Below are 24354 nucleotides of genomic sequence, written 5' to 3' on the forward strand. Positions count from 1 at the left end.
TCGAACAACAGCATGTTTCCAGTAATACACTTAGATTAAGAATATTCCTACTAGCATAAATTTCAGTGGCATTTACCAGTTATGGAGTGTAAATGAATCCTTGTCTGCTATAGAGGAATACCTCAAGGGAAGACTAACTACCTCTCTCTTCTGTCATGAAAATGATGGTTCTAATATCATCAATGGCATTAAACTGTTAACAGAATATTATCTGCAGCCTATTTAACAGCTAATGTTAAAAGCAAATTATCCACAAAGCATAAATTAAGATTTAAAGTATATGATGTGTTTAATTGCCTAATGTAGGTAATGTTTAAAATTATATTCTGGAGTAGATTGATTCACGAGGTGGATTTTCCTATCCTATTTAAATATGAGAGAATTATGCTTTACCTTGTAACATTTTCTATCTTTTCATTCTATCTTTACTTTCTGTTTTTTTTTTAAAAATCATAACCCCTTAGGCAAGCTGGGAAACATGCAAGATTGTTTTCTGAATAGAAACAAAATATTATCCAGAAATTAGAGTCTGAATCATCTTCATTTGAATATATATTTATTTTAGAATGCAGCACTAACAGCATGATGATGAACTGTCACAAATCTGTACCAAGAAGCACACAATCTTTAAAGTGTATTGTTTTTCCACAAGTAATTTAAGTATAGCATTATTATTATTTGGTGCTAGAGTCAAAGACGACATTTAGATTCTTCAGCTTTGGGGCATTTAGTAACACGGAAATGATTGTCTAGTCAGGCAGAGGCAAGAAATTCAAACGCAGTTTCTTTTTCGTCTGCCAGTTCCTTTGCAGTAAGATCCATCTTCTCACGTGAGAAATCATTAATAGGGAGACCTTCAACAACCTTCCAGGTCTTATCCTGTTCGAAAATAATTGCAAATAGATTTATAATTTATTTTTTTAAGATTTTTTTGATGTGGACCACTTTTAAGGTCTTCATTGAATTTGTTACTATATTGCTTCTATTTTATGCTTTGGTTTTTTTGGTCGTGAGGCATGTGGGATCTTAGCTCCCTGACCAGGGATCCAACCCACACCCCCTGCACTGGAAGGTGATGTCTTAACCACTAGACCACCAGGGAAGTCCCAAGAGATTTATCATTAAACTAGAATTGATGTTCCAGCAAGCAACAACTTAGTTTGAACTTAATCTAGAGAAGTATGTTTTAAAGTGTGATTCTAAAGAAGCAAATCAAAATCCAGATCTTAACAGATAATTCTGATGAAAACTCAACACTTGAATCTGAAACTCATTGAATCTAGAAAAAATCTTTAAATGAGGCTTTAATCAGGAAACATAAAAAATGACTGACTTTAGTACAGTTATAATACAAAGCAACAATACTTAGAACCATTGCTTCATTTAGAAGTAATAGAATATTTGTAGATATCCAATATTAGAAGCATAATAACAAAATGTGTCTGGTGGGGAGAGTTGCAACTTGCTTTCCAGATTAATTTCAACCTTTTAGTGACCTGAAGTTGTGCTTCACATGATTTTAAAGCTGAGAAAAATGTCTAATTTAGTAAAGGAACAACTTTCTAGACTAAATTATACCATTATTAATAAAAACACACAACTGCTTTCCCAGTAGAGGACAGAGGTAAATAACCCAAAATACCTTACCTTGATTGTAACAGGGAACGAGTAAAGCAGATCATCAGGAATACCGTAGGAGTTACCATCAGAGATGATGCCCATGGAAACAAACTCTCCCTGAAAATAACAAATAACAATGTTTTACATTCTCATGGTGCTAAGGGATTAGTTTACATAACCAACTGACACATGAACTAACAAAATTAAACCAGGTGACACGTTCTTACTATGTGCATAACTTCATTACTGTGTAAGGAACTATTATCAGGCACTTCCACAATCAGGCAACTTTCACGGTTATTATCTTGTTCCACTCTTCCAATCTATGTGTGAAGTAGGCTACAGAAACATAACTCTCATTTTATAAATGAGGAAGCTATGGCCCAATATAGGTTTTTTATTTTTTTAACATCTTTATTGGAGTATAATAGCTTTACAATGTTGTGTTAGTTTCTGCTTTATAACAAAGTGAATCAGCTATATGCATACGTATATCCCCATATCCTCTCTCTCTTGCATCTCCTTCCCACCCTCCTTATGCCACCCCTCTAGGTGGTCACAAAGCACTGAGCTGATCTCCCTGTGCTATGCAGCTGCTTCCCACTAGCTATCTGTTTTACATTTGGTAGTGTATATATGTCAATGTTACTCTCTCAGTTCCTCCCAACTTACGCTTTCCCCTCCCCATGTCCTCAAGTCCATTCTCTACATCTGCATCTTTACTCCTGTCCTGCCCCTAGGTTCTTCAGAACCATTTTTTTTTAGATTCCATATATATGTGTTAGCATATGGTATTTGTTTTTCTCTTTCTGACTTACTTCACTCTGTATGACAGACTCTAGGTCCATCCACCTCACTACAAATAACTCAATTTTGTTTCTTTTTATGGCTGAGTAATATTCCATTGTATATATGTGCCACATCTTCTTTATCCATTCATCTGTCGATGGACACTTAGGTTGCTTCCATGTCCTGGCTATTGTAAATAGTGCTGCAATGAACATTGTGGTACATGACTCTTTTTGCATTATGGTTTTCTCAGGGTATATGCCCAGTAGTGGGATTGCTGGGTCGTATGGTAGTTCTATTTTTAGTTTTTTAAGGAACCTCCATACTGTTCTCCATAGTGGCTGTATAAATTTACTTTCCCACCAACAGTGCAAGAGGGTTCCCTTTTCTCCACACCCTCTCTAGCATTTATTCTTTGTAGATTTTTTGATGATGGCCATTCTGACTGGTGTGAGGTGATACCTCATTGTAGTTTTGATTTGCATTTCTCTAATGATTAGTGAGGTTGAGCATTCTTTCATGTGTTTGTTGGCAATCTGTATATCTTCTCTGGAGAAATGTCTAGTTAGGTCTTCTGCCCATTTTTGGATTGGGTTTGTTTTTTTTTTGATATTGAGCTGCATGAGCTGCTTGTATATTTTGGAGGTTCATCCTTTGTTAGTTGCTTCGTTTGCAAATATTTTCTCCCATTCTGAGGGTTGTCTTTTCGTCCTGTTTATGGTTTCCTTTGCTGTGCAAAATATTTTTTTAATTTATTTATTTTTGTTTTTATTTCCATTTCTCTAGGAGGTGGGTCAAAAAGGATCTTGCTGTGATTTATGTCACAGAGTGTTCTGCCTATGTTTTCCCCCAAAATTTTTAGGCCCAATATAGGTTTTAAGAAGAAAAAAAAGTCACCTCTACCATGTGTGCTAGGTGCTTTCCATATTTCATGTCATTACCCTCACAACCCTGTGAGTTAGATGCCATGTAAAAGATGATAAAACAGCTCAGAAAGGTTACGCAACTTTCCCAAGGTTACTCAGCTAGTCAGCAGCTGAGGTGGAATGTGAACCTAACTGGCCTGACTGCAAGGCTGTTTTTTTTTTTTTTTTTTTACATTATAGCATTAAAGGACAAAAATAAAAGAGTGGCCTGTGCAATTCACTGAATTCTCACCTCTGGGGTTCCAAACCAGATGTCTCTGACGTGGTCACAGATGGCTTTCGCAGCAGACATTGCACTGGACAGTTTTCGAGCCTTGATGACAGCAGCACCGCGCTGCTGCACAGTCTGGGTGGGGCAGGCAGAGACAGCAGTGTTATTCCTGGGGTGAAAGGCTGAAACCATAGCTTAATGTGTCCCCTCCAAAATCACTCAACTACCCCATGTTGACCTTACTAACCTATTTCACTTAGAAGCACCAGTCTTCCTGAAAAGTGAAAACTATAAACCTGCACAGAAAGTTTTACCACACTTCATACAAAGAAACAGATCTCTATAAGATAGCTGGATGACTAGAGGGTATCTAGTTTTTCCCACTTTAACAATCAATCTTGACTGCTACACAATAGATCAGATTGGATTATGACTGCCTTAGTATGACCCCCAAAGAAAATATGCACTCATCAAAGGCCTGCTGTCCTTGAGTTTCCTCCCACCACCCCTTGGGGACACACTCAGGTCAGTAATGTGGTGTGTCTCTCAAGAGTTCTTGATGCTTGGCTGTGATGAGAGCTCCCGGATTTTTCTCACCGTGATGAATTCTCCCTTGAGCCAGCTGTCATCTTTCAGAGCTTCATAAACACCAACTTCCTTTCCTTGCAGTTTCACCTTGGCATGGTTGACATCTGGATACTGAGTTGAGGAATGGTTTCCCCAGATGATGACATTCTTTACATCATCAGAAATCACACCAAGTTTAATAGCAATCTAGTTCAATAGAAAACAAATATATTACTTAGACAAATTTTTTTTTAAAATTTCAAATTGTGACGCATTTGACAAATGTCCTTAAGATAAAAAGCCTCTGAAACTTCAAGGGAACACAAGAGTTATTCTAATTTGGAAACAAACAAACAAAACCCACAAATTTTATCACTTGGTAGTTTCCCAAAAGAGTTTAATAGTGTAAACAAACACTGAGCCTGAAACATTATAGGGTACAATATTTAAGTAAAATGCTTAAGAGTAAGGATCATCTTACAGTTTATGAATGACTTATTTGTATTGTAGATTTATGAAATATAAAACACCAAGCAAGAGGTTAATATTGCTTGAATATGTAATGTAACCTTTGCTTTGTTGTTAATACTTGGAGATGACGCCTCAGCATTTCTGACCAGTCAGGTATTTAGATACTTTCTCTATATTTAGGTGAAGCTTTTAATCTATACCTATATAAATTAAGTAATTTTCAAATAATCCTAAATATAAAATTTTGGAGTTAGAAGGGACTCAAATACCAAAGTATGGCTGTCCTCATTTTATAGATTAGAAAACTGAAGTTAAGAGTTTAAATACAAAATATATATAATACTAAAATTGTAACAGAAGTAACAATCTCTGGCTGTAGGTTCAGAAAGCACTTCAGGATCCTGCATGCTTTGTAGTCACATGAACATCAATTATGTTATATAGTACAGTGGTACCAGAAAGGGTTAAAGTTATGTTTTGAAAGATCTAAATAAAATCAGCTTGCTTATTTTGTTAATCACTTGATAAGGTAATGGGCAGAAAAGAAATTATGGTTAGTTGGATGTATACAGGCATACCTCCTCTTGTGCTTCACTTTATTGCACTTCACAGATACTGTGTTTTTGCAAATTGAAGGTTTGTGGCAACCCTGTGTTGAGCAAGTCTACCAGCACCACTTTTCCAACAGCATTTGCTCACTTCATGTCTCTGTGTCACACTTTGGTAGTTTTCACAATATTTCAAACTTTTTCATTATTATTATATTTGTTATGGTGATCTGTGATCAATGACCCTTGATGTTACTATTGTAATTGTTTTGGGGTACCATGAACCCTGCTCACATATAACAGTGAACTTATCAATAAACGTTGTGTGTGTTCTGACTGCTCCTCTGACTAGCTGTTCCCCTTTCTTTCTCCCTCTCCTTTGGGTTGCCCTATTCCCTGAGACACAAACAATACTGAATTTAGGCCAATTAATAACCCTACGGTGGCCTCTAAGTCTTCAAATGAATGGAAGAGTTGCACATCCCTCACTTTAAGTCAAAAGCTAGAAATAATTAAGTTTAGTGAGGAAGGCTGAAAGCAAGATAAGCTGAAAGCTAGGCCAAACAGCCAAGTTGTGAAAGCCAAGGAAAAGTTCTTAAAAGAAATTAAAAGTGCTACTCCAGTGAACACACGAATGATAAGAAAGTGAAACAACCTTATTGCTGATATGGAGAAAGTTTTAATGGTCCGGATAGACGATCAAACCAGCCACAATGATCAAACCAGCCACGACATTCCCTTAAGCCAAAGCCTAATCCAGAGCAAGACTCTAACTCTCTTCAATTCTGTGACGGTTGAGAAAGGTGAGGAAGCTACAGAAGAAAAGTCTGAAGCTAGCAGAGGTTGGTTCATGAGGTTTAAGGAGAGATACTGTCTTCACAACATAAAAGTGCAAGGTGAAGCAGCAAGTGCTGATATAGAGGCTGCAGCAAGTTAGGCAGAAGATCTAGCTAAGATAATTAACGAAGGTGGCTACACTAAGTAACAGATTTTCAATGTAGATGAACAGCCTTCTATTGGAAGAAGATATCATCTAGGATCTTCAAAGCTATGGGGGAGAAGTCAATGCCTGGCTTCAAGGCTTTAAAGCTTCAAAGGACAGGCTGACTCTCTTGTTAGGGGCTAATGTAGCTGGTGACTTTCAGCTGAAGCTAACGCTCACTTACCATTCTGAGAATTCTAGGGCCGTTAAGAATTCTGCCTAATCTACTCTGCCTGAGTTCCATCAATGGCACAACAAACCCTGGATGACACCATATCTGTTGACAACATGGTTGCTGAATATTTTAAACCTGTTGAAATATTCACTGTTGAAACCCAGGGCTCAGAAACAAAGATTCCCTTCAAAATATTACTGCTCATTGACTATGCACCTGGTCACCAACAGCTCCAATGGATAATGTGCCTGCTAACACAACATCCATTCTTCAGCCCATGGACCAAGGACTCATTTTGACTTTCAGGTCTTATGATTTAAGAAATACATTGCATAAGGCTATAGCTTCCAGAGATAGTGATTCCTCTTATGGATCTGGGCAAAGTCAATTGAAAACCTTCTGGAAAGGATTCATCATTTGAGATGCCATTAAGAACATTTGTGATTCCTGGGAAGAGGGCAAACTGCCAACATTCATTGGAGGAAGTGACTGCAGATATGGTGGAAATAGCAAGAGAACTAAAACTAGAAGTGGAGCTTGAATATGGGACTGAATTGCTGCAATCTCACGATAAAACTTTAATGCATGAGGAGCTGCTTCTTACGATGAGTGAAGAAAGTAGTTTCTTGAGATGGAATCTACTCCCAGTGACGACGCCGTGAAGATTGTTGAAATGACAAGAAAGGATTTAGAGTATTATATAAACTTAGTTGATAAAGCAGTGGCAGGGTTTGAGAGGTGTAACTCCCAATTTTGAAATTAGTTCTACTCTGGGTAAAATGCTATCACACAGCATTGTATGCTACAGAGAAATCATTTGTGAAAGGAAGAGTCAATCAATATGGTGAACTTCACTGTGGTCTTATTTTAAGAAATTGCCACAGGCACCCCAGCCTTCAGCAACCACCACCCTGATCAGTCAACAGCATCACCATGGAGGCAAGACCCCCCCCAGTCAGCAAAAAGATTAGGACTTGCTGAAGGCTCAGATGATGGTTGGCATTTGTTTTTCTTTTAGCAATAAAGCCTTTTTAAATTAAGGTATGTACATATTTTTTAGACATAATGCTATTGCATACTTAATAGACTACAGTACAAATACAACTTTTTTTTTTTTTTTTTCAAATACAACTTTTATATGCACTGGGAAACCAAAAAATTCATTGACTTGCTTTATCCTGATATTTGCTTTACTGCAGTAGTCTGGAACCAAGCCCACAGTATCTCTAAAGTATGCCTGTAATTTGTTCCTAATTAGATAGCAGAATTTATAATGATCTAGAAGAGAAGGTTTTGGAAAAATGTTTTAAAAAGCTGATGTATTAGGGTGACATTGTGAGTGATTTTTCTTTCCTTTATGTTAAAATAAGAATGAGAGAAAAAAATAGTTGTACCAGAATCCACAGCTTTTGCACACATAAATAACAGCAGCACTGCATCAAAGCTCTGGTTGTGTATTCACCATATAGCAAAGGGAATACACTCGGATATTTTAACGAAATTTTAAAAACAAGGATACCAAGAGCCCCAAACTGGAAACAGCTCAAAAGTCCTTCAAGAATGGTTAAACAAAGTATGGCTATTAGCATAACTGACGCCATCTCGGGCCCTTACAGTTTCTTCTATCCTTTAAAACTGACCTGTGAAGTGAATCACATCAAGGGCTTTGTAGTTAATAGATACTGTTCAATAAACATTAGGACCAGGTAGCCTCTATGCTCTGCTGGTCCCCAAACAATGATGAAAACCTTCCTTGACATATTCCTGGCGCCCACGAGACTAGTTATCCATTCATAAATCTTAACTTAGAAATGCATGTCCTGTTTCAAAGCACCTACCCCCATACCCTATAGAATCGTCCCCATGGTCCCTCTGTGGTAGGAAGTGCAGCTGCAAATGCTTCTGGGTCACTGTCCACCTGATCCTGATCCCACCCTGTGAGTAAGTCACCCTATAATAAACTGATCCATTGGTTATATGGAGCTGCCTGCCTCATTTTAAGGTCTCAAGATACCTTCTCAGTTTGGTGGGCACTTTTTGTTCCCTCCGTCCTCCAACACCAACTGTGGTACATTCATACAATTAAATAAATAAATGGAATAACAATAAAAAGGAATGAACTACTGATACATGTAACAACTTGGATGGATATTAAAGGCATTAAACTCAGTGGGGAAAAAAAAAAAAACAGTGTCAAAAGGTTACTTGCTGCACAATCCTATTTTTAAAACATTCTCGAAATGACCAAAGTACAGAGTTGGATAACAGACAAATGGTTGTCAGAGTTTAGGAAAGGAGAGGGAGCGTGTAACTATAAAGAGGCAACGTGAGTAGGACTTCTTTTGTGGGTGATGGTACAGTTCTGTTTCTTGAAACTATGGTGGTTATAGTAATCTATATATATATGATTAAATGTCATAGGATCGTCCATAAAGACATACAAAAACTGCAGAAATCTGAGTAAAGCTAGTTAACAGTGTTGTGTGTAGTTTAGTCGATTTCCTAGTTTTGATAATTCTCTATAGTTATGTAAGATGTCACCACTGGGGGAAGTGGGTGATGGGTACATGGGATGCTCTGTACTATTTCTGCAACTTCTTCTAAGTCTATAAATATTCCAAATTAAAGAGTAAAAAATAAAATGACAACCAACCAACCAAAAAGAATGAAGATTAAAAAAGCCATTACCTAAAATGTTTGCAATGCCTTGACTCATCTTCACGGTAATTTATTCAGTCAAGTAAGAAGCAAGTTGTGCCTACTTTCACTGACCCTTAAAATAAGTCAAGACTCATTTCTTAAGTCCTCAAATAGATTTTAAAAATAACTTAAAATTCTTTGTTCCTGACATTTAAAATCACTTCTGATCTAAACCCTGCTTCATTTAGAGTTCTGCAAGTATTAGGACTATTAACTACCATATCAGTCTTCACAAATTAGTTGGATGGTTGGTTTCTGGGGTACCCAGCTACTGATCTGCTTAGCGGTTGGGGTAGAGTGGTGTGCTGTGCAATGAGTACCATTTTCTGTGTGTGCCATGACCTGAAAGGACTTGCAAAGAACTGTCCTCACTTATATTTAGCTGGCATCATTGAGAAAAAGGAATATTTATACTGGGGTAAGTGAGCCAAGATGTATATTATCAAGAACTTAGAAACCATAACTCTGCTGAATGTCAGTTTCAGCTGCTCCAAAGTACAGTGAGGACAAACTGCCCGCAGGCCTATCCTCCCTACAGGAGGCTCCCCTTACTTCCTGTGTCCTATTGGCCACCTCCTCTTATTCTTTAGATCTCCTGAGCTAATCCACTTCTGTCTGGATAGCAAAGGCCAGTACTTTGCACCCAGCATATATAGTTTCTGAGAATATCATGCATGTCAGAGCTAGTCTAAACTACCATGTACCTAGGCTAGCAGTTCCTTACTCCTTCAGACACTTTCACGTCTGTCACACAGATCTGTTAAACAGGTTTTTTTTTTTTTTTTTTTTTTTTTTGTTAAACAGGTTTTGATTCATTCTCCAGCTCTAGTAATTTTCTTCTCTCTGATACCACCTAACTGGTTTCATTGCCAAATTACCTGGTCAGCAGACAACATATGTAGCTCTGGTCTGCAAATACACAGGGGATTTCTGCAGGTGATAAACAGTCACTAGGTAGCTAGGAGCTCTGATTTCCAAAATAAATTATGTAAGACTAGTATCCATTCATGTAAGAAAAATTAATCTTTGGGTTTGTTACTTTTCTCACTGGATTAATGGCCTCTACAGGAGGAGGAAACTTCTAACAGCATTCACTGTACCAGAATTGCATGCTGGAACACATGCCAAAGTCAAAGTATGATGAGATGGCTCCTTCTTTCCTCACTCAGACTTTCACCCCACAAGGAAAACTGTTGCAGGCACTGGGACAAAGTATTATTTAGCTGTACTTCTGGAAGCAGAATTTTCCAATGCCTGCCTCCACCAAGGCCTCAGGTCAAACAGCAAAGATGGAAATTTGTCGGTGTCATCATTTTACCTCTTTCTTCCTGTTGTAACTAAGTGAATTGCCATCTGGTAATCCAGAGTCCACAGATGCAACAACTATGATGATCATCTTTTCCTTCGTAACTGTTCTACAGTACCCCAATCTCCAGCCTCCAGGCATTCAAACAAACTCCCATTTCTTCCCAGCCCCTGGACACTGGCTAAATAACAAGGAAAAAGACCCAGCTCACAGCCCAAAGCCTCTCAGGAAATATTTGCAATTTAAGCTTGTTATCCAAAGACCTTCTAAATTAACTGAGAGATTTCTGAGGTGTGACTCTTCTCAAACCTTGGTTATATCTCTCTTAATCATCATCGTCATCATCAATAATAACTATAGCAGCCAACCTTTTGCTATGTGACAGGCACCAGGATAAGGTCTTAACATAGATCTTATCTCATTTAGTTCACATAACTACCATCTGAGGTAGATTCAATTATTATCCCATTTTATAGCTTGAATATACTTTCTCAGGGTCACAGAGCTAGTGAATGGATTAGGTCACTTGATCCCATTTTGTAAGAACACACATGAGGGTCTGGAGTCAGGCAGACCCTTTTACTGACTCTGTCATTTACTAGCTGTGTGACTTTGAGCAGGTTCCCTGACCTTTCTGGGCTTCACATTTCTTATCTGTAAAACAGTAGTAATAACAGATATCTCACATGGCTACTATGAGAAGTAAATGACAAGTCAGATGTAAAGCATTCAGCTTAGTGTAGAAACTTAAATGTGAACACTTTTCTCCTTCACTGGGCCCTCCAGAGCTGAAAGCTCTTAGTTTAAAGCAGTAGTTTTGTTAGCCACACAGTAATAAGGAAGGTATGGGGTTAAACCAGAGTATGTCATGTCTTGCAGGAGTAGAATACTGGGCAATAAGAGAAACTGCAACATGCACTAGACAAGCTTAGGTTAAGAACTAGAGTGTGAATTTCAGAACCCTTCTGTTCTAAGGAGATTGGGAGAAAGGTGAACTATGACCTCCTAGGTGTTCACGTGGAAACAAAAAATAGGTCTCAGTAATTAATGATTTTAGAAAGAACAAAGAATGCAAGAACAAACAACTGTTTTTAGGCATGAGAAGTAACCATAGCAAAGATAACAAATCAGTTATAAAGACTCCCTGTTCTGTCCTATTTCAAAGGTTAAGATCAGCCTGAAACACATTCTTGAGCTGTTTTGCAGCGTCCAAAACCCCTCAAGCACTCAGCCACCAGATTAACTGGAGCCTAAGGAATGAGCCTTTGCTGACCCTTGTGATTTCACGCAACTAGGTTCCTGGATTTTGTCAACCTAGGGTGACCTTTGCCTCATTTTAATGCTAAAATCTCCACCCCAAGGGCTGGAATTTCTGCCATTTTTGAACATGCAAGGCATGTATGTTTGAGCATGTTGTTGTACTGCGCAAGTGCATCTAGAACTCGACCTTTGCATTGAAGATTACACTTGCCCTTTCATGAATATACATGTACCCTTAGCTTAAAATGTCCCTGATCTGGTTATTTGGAGAGACAGTGCTTTGAGAGCTATCTACCTGTTTCCTTACTTGTCACAAGGAATAAACACTTCTGCTTTGACTGAAAGTACTTGGTATGTTCACTGGCGATGCACCCCAAGTGATGGGCCCATTGAATCCGGTAACAGTTTTTCAACTTAGACCTCACACCATCATTTGGTAAAAATAGTTTTCTTGAAACTCAACAATGTTGTCTTCTCTAGAGAAGAAAGAACTAAATTCATAGACCTATCTAGCAGATGAGCTGTGGATAAGGAGGATGGCCAGAAAGATGCTAGGGAAAAGGAAAGAGGTTATGTCCAAGAACTAGAACTTTGTCATGACATCTAAGGGCACTGGGATTGTCTAGATCTGAGAAAGCCTAGGAAAGTAGCACAGATGAGTGGCACGGTCTCTAATTTAAAAAAAGCTATTGTTAATACCCTGGTCACTGACCCCTTAGCATATTTATCTAAGGCTCCAAGGGATAAGGAAACTGGATAACAATTAAAATTTAGCTACTAAGTATTGAAAACTAAGAAATTTTATGGAAACATGTAGAGTATGAGGATATAAAAATGAAAATGAAATTAAATTAAAATCAAATTCGATTGCTTAGCAGTAGGGAAAAAAGCAGAACCACATATAATACACAAAGCTCAAGTTTTTCTATTATAATCTCCTATATATCTGACAAAAATAATTTGTGTGCTGTCATGTGAATTATCTATACTACTGACTAATTTTTAACCACTGTACTAAGAGGACATTAGCAATGATATGTAATTAAAGCTAGGAAATGAAATATAGTTGAGAAAATTAAGTACGAAGTTCAGCTGCTTTAAGAGATTAGGTTTAAAGATGTCCTAACAAATTGGAATAGCTTCCTACTAAAACAAAACAACAAGAAAAAAGCACAAACTATGATTCAGCTACTTTAAAAGTGAGAGAAAAAGGGTTTAAAGTTGAACATTCGTAAGATTTGAAAACGCATCTTTCTTACCTGAGCTTTAGCTCGGTTGTGATCCAGACGAGTCAAGCAACTGAAGTTCTCCTTGGGGATGGACGGTGCCGACTTGGAGGCAGTCAGGCAGTTGGTATTGGCCGGGTTTCCCACCACGATAACCTAGGATGTACGCGAGGCATAGCAGAGCTACAGACCATAACTGATTAACTAAACCAACTTAGAATATGACTGACATGTAACACGTAGCCTTCTTATCAAGTTTGTGTGAGCTAAATACGTATAGTTATTATTGCAGTTTCTAGTTTCTAGTAGGTTTCTATCCTCCGTTCTAATAACTTTTCCCCCTTGTTAGTATTTGGTGCGACTACTGAAAACATTTACTAAAACCACCGTTATGTACACAAGTCATTTTGTTTTCTGCCGAAACAGAGACAGCATTTATCTAGTTGCCATAAAAAACTAGTAACCTAGGGCTCTATCTCAGAGTTCAATTCAATCATAAAAGTTTTCCTCCTTATAAAAGTAGTCCAAGAAAGAAATTCTACTTGAGAAGTTTACTTTAGGATAATCATTTGCCCTTATGAATGAAAAGTGTTTCTCAGTCTTGCCTAATCCTAAGAATTAACTGGGTTAGTTGCTAAAATACCAGGTCCCACCATTTCACACCCATTGAATCAATCTGTAGGAGAAAGCACTTCAGGCTTTTTTTTTTTTTTTTGGAGGGGGTAGGTATAGGATGCAGTGAATTACAATACAGCATAGGAAAATGTATACATGAACATTTTTTACAAGTCTTAAAAATCTTTAATAAAATGATAAAAAAAACTTACTGTGAAATTATATCAAACTTACAGAAAAGCTGTAAGCATATTGTAAAGACTAACTCCCACGTTACTTGTACCGATTCTCTAATTTGCCCGATCTCTTTCACTTTCTGTGCACGTGTGCATGCACACACACACACACACACACACACACACACACACACACACACTGCCCTTAGTCTTTTTTTTGGCCTATTTGAGAGCAAGCTGTAGATATGATACTCTGCTATCCCTAACTACTCCAGTGTCGGTGTATACTTCCCCCAAGAAAGACACTTTTGGCTGAGAGGCAATTACTATGCAAGTAGTACTATAACTCCAAGCAACCTTGTAATTTTTTTACTAAGAGACCTGGGGATTTCTACCCAACTCATTTCTATTATTTTCTGTTAATGACTACAGAAAATAAAAGTTAACTATTTGAAATAAAGTCTGCAGAAAGCAAAAATTCAGGTGTCTATGAAGTATTATAGAAGATAGAACATTATAAATGGCAACATTAAAAAACCTTATAAAATTTTCTTTTACCTTTCTTTGAATTCAGAATTGGGTGGAAGAAGTGTATCAAAATAAGAAAAATCTGTAACTAGCAAGCCCTTTTGCTATGACAATTAAGTTCTAGGTAACTGATACTTAATTGGTAAAAGGAGGCTTTACTGTAATAATAACACAAATTTAGAAAACAAAATAAATAGGTTGAACACAAAGAGACAGAATAGGAAGTCATACCGACTCAACACCTCAAGAGACGAACATATCGAAATTCCTCTGGACTGAGAAAAAGTGAGCATTCAGAAGCCCCTACCTCCTGTGACTAAGAACAAACAGCTTATAGCCATCTCCCTTCACAATCACAAACACAAATCCAAATGTCTGAACAAATAGTCCCACACAGCTAAAAGGCACCAGAAAGTTCTGTGCCTTCTCTATAGGTTTACAAACTAATATTAAATCTCCATGTCATGGTAATAGGCAGAATATCTTTGAGCCCCTCAGAATACAGATTTCTACACTATATGAACAAAACCCAGAAAGGGAGGGCTAATTGAGCAAAACTCTGTATCTGTATTTACTGACCATCGCACAGAACTGGGGAAAAAAAAAGGCAAATACTTTCATTTTCACTTAAATGTTGAAAGCAGAAGTTTCAAATGCTGATAATGAAAAACCCAATAAAATACTGCATTGGTCACCTTAACTGACTTCTTGGCATATTTGTCCAAGGCTGCACCCTGGCATTTGAAGATTTTCACATTTGCTTTGAGTAAATCTTTCCTCTCCATGCCATCCCTTCTTGGCATGGAGCCCACAAGAATGGCCACATCCAGGTCTTTGAAGGCAATCTCTTCTTTATCCGTTGCGATGACATCTGTGAACATGGCAATAAATATGCAGAGCTACTTAAACGCCAAAGTCTGAGGTTTTCTTTTTCATACTGAATCTACCCAGTAACTCTTTCACTTTGTAGCAAATGTTTACTCTTACAAATCACATTGATCAAAGTTTTAGGGGCCTAAAAAAAGAAAGGCAATATATTAATTCAACAACCATAACATCAGCAGAAATGTCAATACATTTATTTTGCTTTTCCTATTTCAATAATTATCTTAATTCCAAAACTCTATAGCTTTTATCTTTTATAATGATGCAAGGTAACTTTCAAGGCAACATTAATTATTCACATTAATTACCACAGATAACACAAAAGAGAAACTAACTCACCTAACCTTTAAGTTATAATTACTTTAATTCTAAGATATCAATCAAATTAAAACAATGCTTATTGAGGAGTTTTTGCACGGAATAACACTAAGAGATTTCTTTTGTCAAATTTAATTTTAACATTTTACACATGAAGACAATGAGGCTTAAAGAGATTAATTAGCTGCCTATCAAAAAGGAGTGGGGCTATAATTCAAGTCAAGATTGGTCCAGATTTCAACCACTGTGCTGCAGTGTCAGTCCAATACACCACCTGTTTTTTGATTGAAGAACATAGTTGACCCTTGAGTAACACAGGTTTGAACTGTGCAGGACCAGTTATATGTGGATTTTTTTCCCACAGTAAATATTACAGTACTGTACAATCTGAGGTTGGTTGAACCTGTGGATACAGAGGATCTGTGAATAGAGGGCCAACTATAAATTGTACTCGGATTTTCCACTGCAGGGAAGACTGGCACCACTAAGCCCTGAGTTGTTGAAGTGTCAGCTATATATCATGGCTTTCTTTTGGTGACTGTATTAAAAAGGCCATGTGCTATAGACTGAATGCTTGTGTCCACATAAAATTCATATGTTGAAATCTAATTCCCAGTGTGATAGTATTAGGAGGTAGGTCCTTTGGGAAGTGATTAGGTCATGAGGGGGAGCCCTCACGAATTGGGATTAGTGCCCTTATAGAAGAGGCCTCAGAGAGCTCCCTCACCCCTTTTGCCATGTGAGGACACAGTGAGAAGATGGCTGTCTGTGAACCAGGAATTGGGCTCTCACCAGACACCCAATCTATTGGCTCTTTGATTTCTGACTTCCCAGCCTCCAGAACTGTAAGAAATAATTTCTTTTGTTTATAAACCACTCAGTCTATGGTATTTTTGTTATAGCAGCCCAAAGGTACTAAGACAATCAGGATACAGTGTTGTCACTGATAAAATTTTTAGACCAGGAACTTGGGTCAGTCAGGCTTCTGTAAGTCCCCAGATAAGTATACATAAGAGCACCAGCTGGAGAAAAAATATCCATCTTCTTCCCAGCCATGCACCTTTATCTGCTGAACCTTCCCTTCCGATCATATTCACAGCTGACCAAGGACAAGCCAACTGTAACCTGAGCCCACTAGAGCGAGCAGAGAACTCTGTAGAGAACAGAATAAAAATGGAAAAAGCAACAGAGGGGGTTGATTTGGAAACAGTGGGTGAGGAAAGGGAGCCAGCAGAACAGCTTGGACAGGGTAATGCATTCTCTTACATAACTAAGCAACCGAATGATTGAGATGGCAGAGTATTCCTTCTACTAAATGTTTATTGAACAGATATATGAATTCTGAGCATTGTTTCTCTTGGGCATATTTACATTTTTGATTTGTGCAATCCTCTTTGAGAGTATTATTAATTAATCCTTACCCTCCCTCACCCCAAAAAAGATGATGAAGGTATAGCTAAAGAAAAATATTCAAATTAGTTTACAACCTGACCTAATATTTTAATGAACCTTTCAACCAAATTTAGGACTTGTCTTACATTTGTTACTTGTTCATTGAGGCTCAAAGGATCTTAGCAGAACTCTTGTAGGCTTTCTGAAACCATGTAGTATATGATTAGAACAATTTATATTATATCTTAACCTGACAACTGGCAGATGGGGTGGGACTATATATGGGGACCAACCAATTTCTAGTCCCCAAGCAGCATATGGTTCTGGAAAACATCATTTAGCGTTGAAAAAGTTCTCCATTACAGGACACTACTATTACTATTTAAATAGAATTTAAATAATAACACAGTGTGGACAATCTCAGGTGGATAACCCTTGTGCAATATTATACTTAATTGGTAAAATAAATTACATATAGGCATGTTGGGAAAAAAGTATAATCTTTTATCTTATACAGGTTATTTCACACTTTTACCCTTATTTATTCTTGGTATATATCTTAACAAGTAGTTGTAGTTCAAAAAACAAAAACTTTTTATGAAATAATTTCTAATTGAGAGGCCAGTTAACAAAACTCTAAAATCTGCTTTTTAAAGATGTAAAATACTATAAAATCCCTTTCTCCTCCACTCCCCAACTCACCTTTCAGGAGGGGAAGGGCACAGTCTTGCAGCTCCATCAGGACACCATCCAGGACGCCCATCATGGGAGTAATATCCAACAGCACGAGAATGATAGGCTGCCAAATAAATAGCAAGGACAGCATCTGTCAGTGTAGGTTATGTCATTTAGTCACAGAAAAAGTCCTTTCACAGAGTTTTTGCTAATTGGTGTGTATATGTGTATAATTCCAATTAGTCATAATTATTTTAAGAAGTCAGGTGTCTAACATCAGGCGTCCTTTAAAACAGGAATGCTATAAAACCAGCAATGGTTTGCTAACAGACACAGTAAGAGGAATCACCATTACTGCATTTTTTTTTTTTTTTTTAAATGAAAGCTTCTTTATTTATTTATTTATTTTTATTTTTGGCTGTGTTGGGTCTTCGTTTCTGTGCAAGGGCTTTCTCCAGTTGTGGCAAGCGGGGTCCACTCTTCATCGCGGTGCGCGGGCCTCTCACTGTCGCGGCCTCTCTCGTTGCGGAGCACAGGCTCCAGACGCGCAGGCTCAGTAACTGTGGCTCACGGGCCCAGTTTGCTCCGCGGCATGTGGGATCTTCCCAGACCAGGGCTCGAACCCGTGCCCCCTGCCTTGGCAGGCAGATTCTCAACCACTGCGCCACCAGGGAAGCCCCATTACTGCATTTTAAAGGAGTACAGGGAAGAAATATCAAGTTGAAGTGACATGTCACAACCTTGCTCTTGTTGTTGATGGCTGTATATCTGATTTCATTTCACAGAAAGCTAAGCACAGTATCTGGCATGAAGGAAGAACTTGATATCCATGGGTGAAGAGAATGGATAAATGAATACTGTACGAAAGGATTTTAGTGTATGTTAATCAGACCTGCTGGAATAGGGGGTGCCTGCTTCAAACTGGGAAGCCTATTTGCCGGTCCAACTCTTTTGGGTCTTAAGACCATTTATGAACAAGAAAGTGCTGATTCAGCAACTTTCTCTCCCACGAGACCCCCCCTAACAGTTACTGTCATTATGATACCTGCTGGCTGCACCAAGTCAACTTAACAGTAGGTGGAACAGTTCTAATTTGCAAAGCATTTTCAATGCCCAGAGGGGTGCATATAAATAAGCTACCAGATTCCACTTATAGCCGTGTGCCTAGTACATTCGTTGGGATTATCCATTCCTTTACCATTTAAACATTTCTTTGCAACTAAATACAGGGTTTTATTGAAAATGCTCTTACTTTTACTTAAGATTTACAGACACTTGCCCCTACCTGGTCTTTACCGAAGACAGATCCATTTCCAATACTGTATAGCAGTGAATAAGCAATTTGACCAGCTGCTCCAGTCACAAGGACTCGGATTGGTTCAGACTGTAATGAAAGAGACCCATTAACACCTTATTAAAAAATGCTATTTTACCCTAAAGATATTCAGAATTTTCTCTATAATAAGACAACCACATACTTTAAAAGCTAATGTAAAATTTTAAAGACTCTTCGCATCTGGCTTAGTAGAAGACGTTTATCCCAGACTTGTCCCAGTAAACACAGCATGCACAAAGCAACTAAGCAACTTCTGGAACATGTGTCCTTTGGCTGCATATTTATGTGGTGTTATTTAACTCTCCCTGCTATCTTGGATTTACTTACAAAATCTTATCCATCTTTTTTAGGATATTTTACCACTAAAATAGGCCTAACGATGTTGATGTGCATTATGTGATGATACAAACCCTGGCGGCCACTAGAACCTTACAAATCCTCTTATGCAAATCCCCCACTCCCTTCTGCTGAAAAGAATCTTTCATACCAGGAAGAGGAGTAATAGCGGTTAAAAATTTCCCTTTAGAAGGAGCCAGAAAGTTTTTATAAAACTATTAATCGTGATTCAACTTAACTACTTGGGGGAAGAAAAATAAGCCTATATTTTTTATTTAAGGAGAAATAAAAATGAAAAAATGATAATATCTGGATTGTAAAAAATTTTAGCATTAAGTAATAAATAACAGTAGCAACGTGTGGTAACAGTTGACAACCTGATTTTAAGGGAAAATTAATATTAAAGGGGAGGAAGGGGAAAAAGTACAAATAACATATTAGTTATAATAGATGGAAGTCACCTTATAGACCCTGAATAAAATATGAACATATGGACAAAAAATATATATAACATTCAAAGTGGCGACCCTAAGTCATTAAAAATAAGTTAAATTAAGCTCAGAGAATTAAAAAGATAGAAATATTTCTGTTAAAAAGAGCTGAACAAAAATGCCTGGAAACTTAATGGGTAAGTTTAATTAGATGGAAAAATTCAATCAAGGGAATTGTTCCTTTCTCTGACAATGATGGGTAAATGTACTTCCACTCTGTGTCACCTCTATAGTTACCCACACTAGAGAAGTGGCTGAAGTGACTGGGGATAGGGGATTAGATTTCTTTATATTTAGAATTCCCTCTTAGAGAGGGGTCATGCTTCTAGGATAGAAGGAGACTATGACCTGAAAAGGTCCTTCTAACCTTCAAACCCTAACCTCTGGAGGTCAGCAGCACTTAGCAATCTGGTACCCATAGAATTCAGAGGAAGAAAAATCTCAGGAAAGTGTCAACTCTTGTAGAGAAATGCATCTGAACACAGCAGACTATGTATGTGTTTCTTCTTCAGAGAGGTGACCAGGGTGAGAGTGGAGAAAAAGGGAAAAAACTATGGAGAGTTTCTTCCTGACCTTCTGGGTTTCTTGCCCATACCCTTCACCAACTTCCCCCTATGCTTTAATATCTCTAAATATACAAAATACGATAATTCCCCCAATAATCCAATTTTAATACAATACATATTTATTTATGTTCCCAAATAGACTTTAGGTTTATAAAGAGCACTGTTATTGTATATATTTATTTTCTATCACATGGTCTTTACATGTTTTAAATTCTGTCATTTTCCCCTCTTTCCTTGAAGTATAGCAGGTGAGGAAAAAGAAACAGAGGAAGAAATGATTCCCCCTCCCTCTTTAGAACAAGCTCTTTAAGGACAGGGGCTTTGTCTACTTTATTTACTGTTGTATCCCAGCTGCCTAGAACAATGCCTGGCATGTAGTTAGAGCTCAAACATTTGCTAAAGCTCAAATATTTGCTGGGTCTTGTAAAATTACTATCAAAACCTTGGAAACGTAAAAGAATTGTTTGGAAGCAAACCCAACATGCTTTAAAAAATTGTTTTATTCATATATACTTGCATTGAGAAGGCTGGAAATAATGACAATAGTTCCAGCTATGGTTAGCAAAATTATTTATGTCAGTAGTTCTAATGAAAGTCTTCTTTTATTACATAACTTGTACTATTTTAGGCCAGAGACTCCATTAGTGAACCATATGCAAGAAACAAGAGGATAAGCCAATTTTTTAAAACAGGGGGCTAGAGAGGCAGTAGAGTGTGACAGTTAAAGAGATGGCCTCTAGAGCCAGACTTTGTGGTTCAAATCCTGATTCCTCAACTCAGCTGTATGTTCTTGGGCAAGTTACTGTATTGTTTCTCCATAGTAAAGTGGAGATAATAATAGCAGCTACCTAACAAATAAGGTACTCATAAGGATTGAGAGAGTTAACATGCAAAGCAGTAAGAACAGTATGTAGCAAGCACTATAATTATAGGTCTCAGGTTTTTCCTCTAAGGACTCTTGTAGCCTGTGGCTGTTACTCTCCACTAGACTGTGAAACTTCCGGGAGAACAGTCTGCCTCTGACTCAAATTTGCACTCCCATATAGCATTCAACAAGGATTTGTTGAATGAAGGAAAGTAAGAGTTAAGAAAAGCATAAACACCTGCTACTTCAATGAAAGCAAGCTACGATAAGCAATGAGGGGAAAAGTAAATATTACTATCTGTAAAGCTTAACCTCCCAGAAAGTCAGGTAGATGGTCAGAAAAGAACAGTCAATTTTAGGCATTTATTTTAGCTACTAAAAAAATGGGTTCAAAGTACCACAGTCCCTAGTGAAGGGGTTGTGGGCAACTAATGAACAGGCACGAATTACACCTGAGCAGTTTCCTTCTTCTCTATCACTGAGCAAATTATTTTCACAGGTAGGTGATTCCATCTTGTTAAGAGTAGTATGAAGCCTAGTGTCTGAATGTCTGGTGATGAAACAGGAAAGAAGTGCCTATTTGGTTCTGTCTGCTCTTTGCAACGTTACAGTTGAAAAGCAGGAGGGTGAGAGATTCCCACTGACATTTTTACAACGTTACAGTGTGAAGATAGGTTACTATTCTTTGTTTAGATATCTGGGCAGTTTGCCAAGATCCAAGGAAGGAATGTCTTTGCTCTTGGCAGGGCACTAATGACCTTCGTGCAGATGCAGGCTCTGTCTTGGGCATGTGTTCAAGTCTCAGTTGTAAAGCTTGAATTTAAGTGTTCCTTCTGTTATCCTACAGAAAGACCCACGTGTTCCTTTTTTACTTTCTCATTTATATATATTTCTGTAATATAAAAGACAAACAGTATTCAGATTCCTTCATACAGTTTATTCTTGCTTGTCATTCCCTATGGACACAAGGAAAGAATTGACTCCTTGAAAAAAACCTGATTTTAATAGCTTACAAAAGATGGCTCTTTTCTAACTCAGTGATTGTTCACACACTCTCCTGAGGAGGCAAGGAGATTGAGTCATGTGAGAATTTGCCATCAGTTTCAGCAAACTGGCAGGAGGGTTCTTCCTCATGGACATTATTTGGTGCTGGAGTGACCTTCCTGGGGTGAGGCCTGGCTTGATATACTGTGTAGAAAAACAAAGCAAGAATGGGGGCCCAGGAGCTTTCTGTGACCTTGGGAAAATAATTTGACCTCACCAGGTTATGTTTTAAGATTAGAGGAAATAATTTCCAAATTCCCTTCCAATTCTAGAATTACAATATTCTCATTGTAAAACCATTAAGTAATATAAATGCTGATACATAGTTTAGTTTGTATTTGCAGTATGAGCTTGTATCTTCATCCAGAACCTCAGCAACTAAAAATAAATTTTCAGAATGACTTGATATGTGTCTGAATGATACAGTATGGTAAGATGGAAAGTATGTGAGATACCTGGGGGCAAACTGTTGTATGACCTTGAGCAGATCACATTCTTTTTGGGTTTCAATAAACTCAATTTTAAGATGGCCAAGATGTTTGTTTTAAAAGGTTCCATCCAGTTTTAAAATTATTAAGTCTGAGGTTCTCTGATAATAAGTACCTCTGCTTTCTTGCTAAGATTATTAGCTCAGAAACCACTGAAACCATCATTTAAATGACTAATTATGTTATCTGACAAAATAAGTAGGAAACCTAGGTTTAACACTTACTGAGAATTAGAAGCTGTCCCCACTGGCTCCCTTATGAAGGTGGAAGAAGTAATTCCCTTGCCCTGAAAACACGTCTTTTCAGGTTCTGGAAATGTTCCAATTCCTTCAAATATTTCCCCACATTCCCCACTCATTTTAGTATTTTGAAATAACAGAGGAAAAACAGTTTCAACTACAAATACAAGTACTGAAGCAATTTCTCTCAGTTTGATGTCAAATGTCACCTTCAAACAGCATGCTGATTATTCCTACGTCAGTACCCTCACCAACCTCCCTTCTCCCTTTCAGCAGAGACAAGATATCCATATCTTGGTATCCAAAGCTTCGTGACACGATGGTTTTATTGTGTAACATTTATAAGTAGTGGTTCTAGAATTCCTAACACACAGATCAGTAAAAAAAATGCACTAACTATTTGGCTAGGGGCGCCGTCACTGCAACATGTCCAGGTACGACAAAAGGAGATCAATGAACAGGTTTTAAATAACATTTCGTGAAATTAGATATGGCGGAAACACTTCTCCCGAAAACGTAGATCGCAATCCCGAGCATCTGGTAAGCACTACCTTTGCAGTGAAGGCCTTCTGCTTTCAAGGGCTTTGACAAAAGCCCTTAAAAACACTGTGGGCTTAAGAGGAGAAAAAGAGGTTAGGGTCCAACACCCCCTCCTATTTCAAACCTTATCGTCCTTATCAAACCCCTATACCGTGCTTTGGAGAAAATCCGCAGCTTCGTATTTTGTACCCCCAACATGCAGAAGGACTGAGATCGCGCCTCTCCAAGGACAGCGATGTCTCTAAAGTCCTTCTAAGAACCCCCAGCTGTAAATCAACCCCTTCCCAATTACCGGGTCCCTGCGACAGTCCCCAGAAGATGAGTCGGGGCTTTCCAAAGGGCGCGAAGGACAATCCCTTGCACAGCCTTCCCCCAATAGTCCTTCAAACGCAAGAAAATCCACACACGGGCGCGAAGGCCGGAGGTGGGCAGCATGCAGGGGCCCACACTCACCATGACTGGGAACTGCACGGACACTTCTCTGCACCTGCAAAATGAGCTTCAGGGAGTCGGGTCACCTCTATCGCAGAACCAACTCGGAAAAGGCGAGTGGTGTTGGAAAGAAAAGGCTCGGCTCCCGACCGCGGAGCCCTCTGGGAACTGTAGTTTAAGCAGCCCTGATTCTGGCGCAATCTCCAATGCATTTCCTTCGAGTGTTGAACTACACTTCCCGAGGTCAGAGGTTCTTCTCACGCCCTGCTCCTTGCGCTCTTCGCCGATTGCAAAGTAGTCCCCGAGGGCGGGCCGCTGTGATTGGAGGACGGCGACGAGCGGAGAATTTGGGCTCAGGAGGAAAGGAGCTGCCGGATGGCGCCCAGCAATTGGCGAGAGGGGAGGCGCGTGTAACTCGAGGGTGGAGAGACAGAGCCCTTAGCTCCAGCGCTCTCCCGTGCGCTGCTAAGACTTTATCCTCCCCTCAAGGGTAAACGTGGGAGGTAAAGAGACCTTCCGCTGCGTGAAGCCGGTTCGACCCGGAAACAAAATCTTTTAAAAAACTATTCACAGTCTGCGGGGGCGGGAGGAATTGAAGTGTCGAGAAGACTGGACGGCTTCGCAGGTTGCTAAGCGACGAGGTGGGA

At 38.5% G+C, this 24354-nt stretch overlaps 2 protein-coding genes across 2 annotated transcripts in view; one reads left to right on the forward strand and one right to left on the reverse strand.

Moving 5' to 3' along the window:
• Positions 1–539: 539 nt before the first annotated feature.
• MDH1 (malate dehydrogenase 1) lies at positions 540–24190 on the reverse strand. The gene is made up of 9 exons (XM_036872854.1): positions 23729–24190; positions 18656–18754; positions 17398–17494; positions 14796–14971; positions 12815–12937; positions 4144–4320; positions 3568–3681; positions 1648–1737; positions 540–879 (listed from the first exon to the last, which is right to left on the reverse strand). Exons 1-9 carry the CDS (start codon positions 23729–23731, stop codon positions 754–756), a joined length of 1005 nt encoding a protein of 334 aa, XP_036728749.1. The 5' UTR covers positions 23732–24190; the 3' UTR covers positions 540–753.
• Positions 23914–24354, forward strand: part of LOC118906362 (WD repeat containing planar cell polarity effector) — a 409302-nt gene continuing 408861 nt past the window's right edge. Inside the window, exon 1 of the mRNA XM_036873828.1 lies at positions 23914–24197. Coding sequence (XP_036729723.1) covers positions 23914–24197 — 284 coding nt within the window. The remainder of the gene's footprint in view (positions 24198–24354) is intronic.

Source organism: Balaenoptera musculus, chromosome 13 (assembly GCF_009873245.2).
Source record: "Balaenoptera musculus isolate JJ_BM4_2016_0621 chromosome 13, mBalMus1.pri.v3, whole genome shotgun sequence".
Classification (NCBI taxonomy): domain Eukaryota; kingdom Metazoa; phylum Chordata; class Mammalia; order Artiodactyla; family Balaenopteridae; genus Balaenoptera; species Balaenoptera musculus.

What these genes read in the sequence shown, in the direction of transcription:
- MDH1 (XM_036872854.1), bottom strand. An exon ending in TCAAGGGAGAATTCATCACG is followed by an intron (nt 3,682 to 4,143) that starts GTGAGAAAAATC and finishes TGCCCCACCCAG; the next exon opens with ACTGTGCAGCAGCGCGGTGC. An exon ending in CGTTCCCTGTTACAATCAAG is followed by an intron (nt 880 to 1,647) that starts GTAAGGTATTTT and finishes ATTTTCGAACAG; the next exon opens with GATAAGACCTGGAAGGTTGT.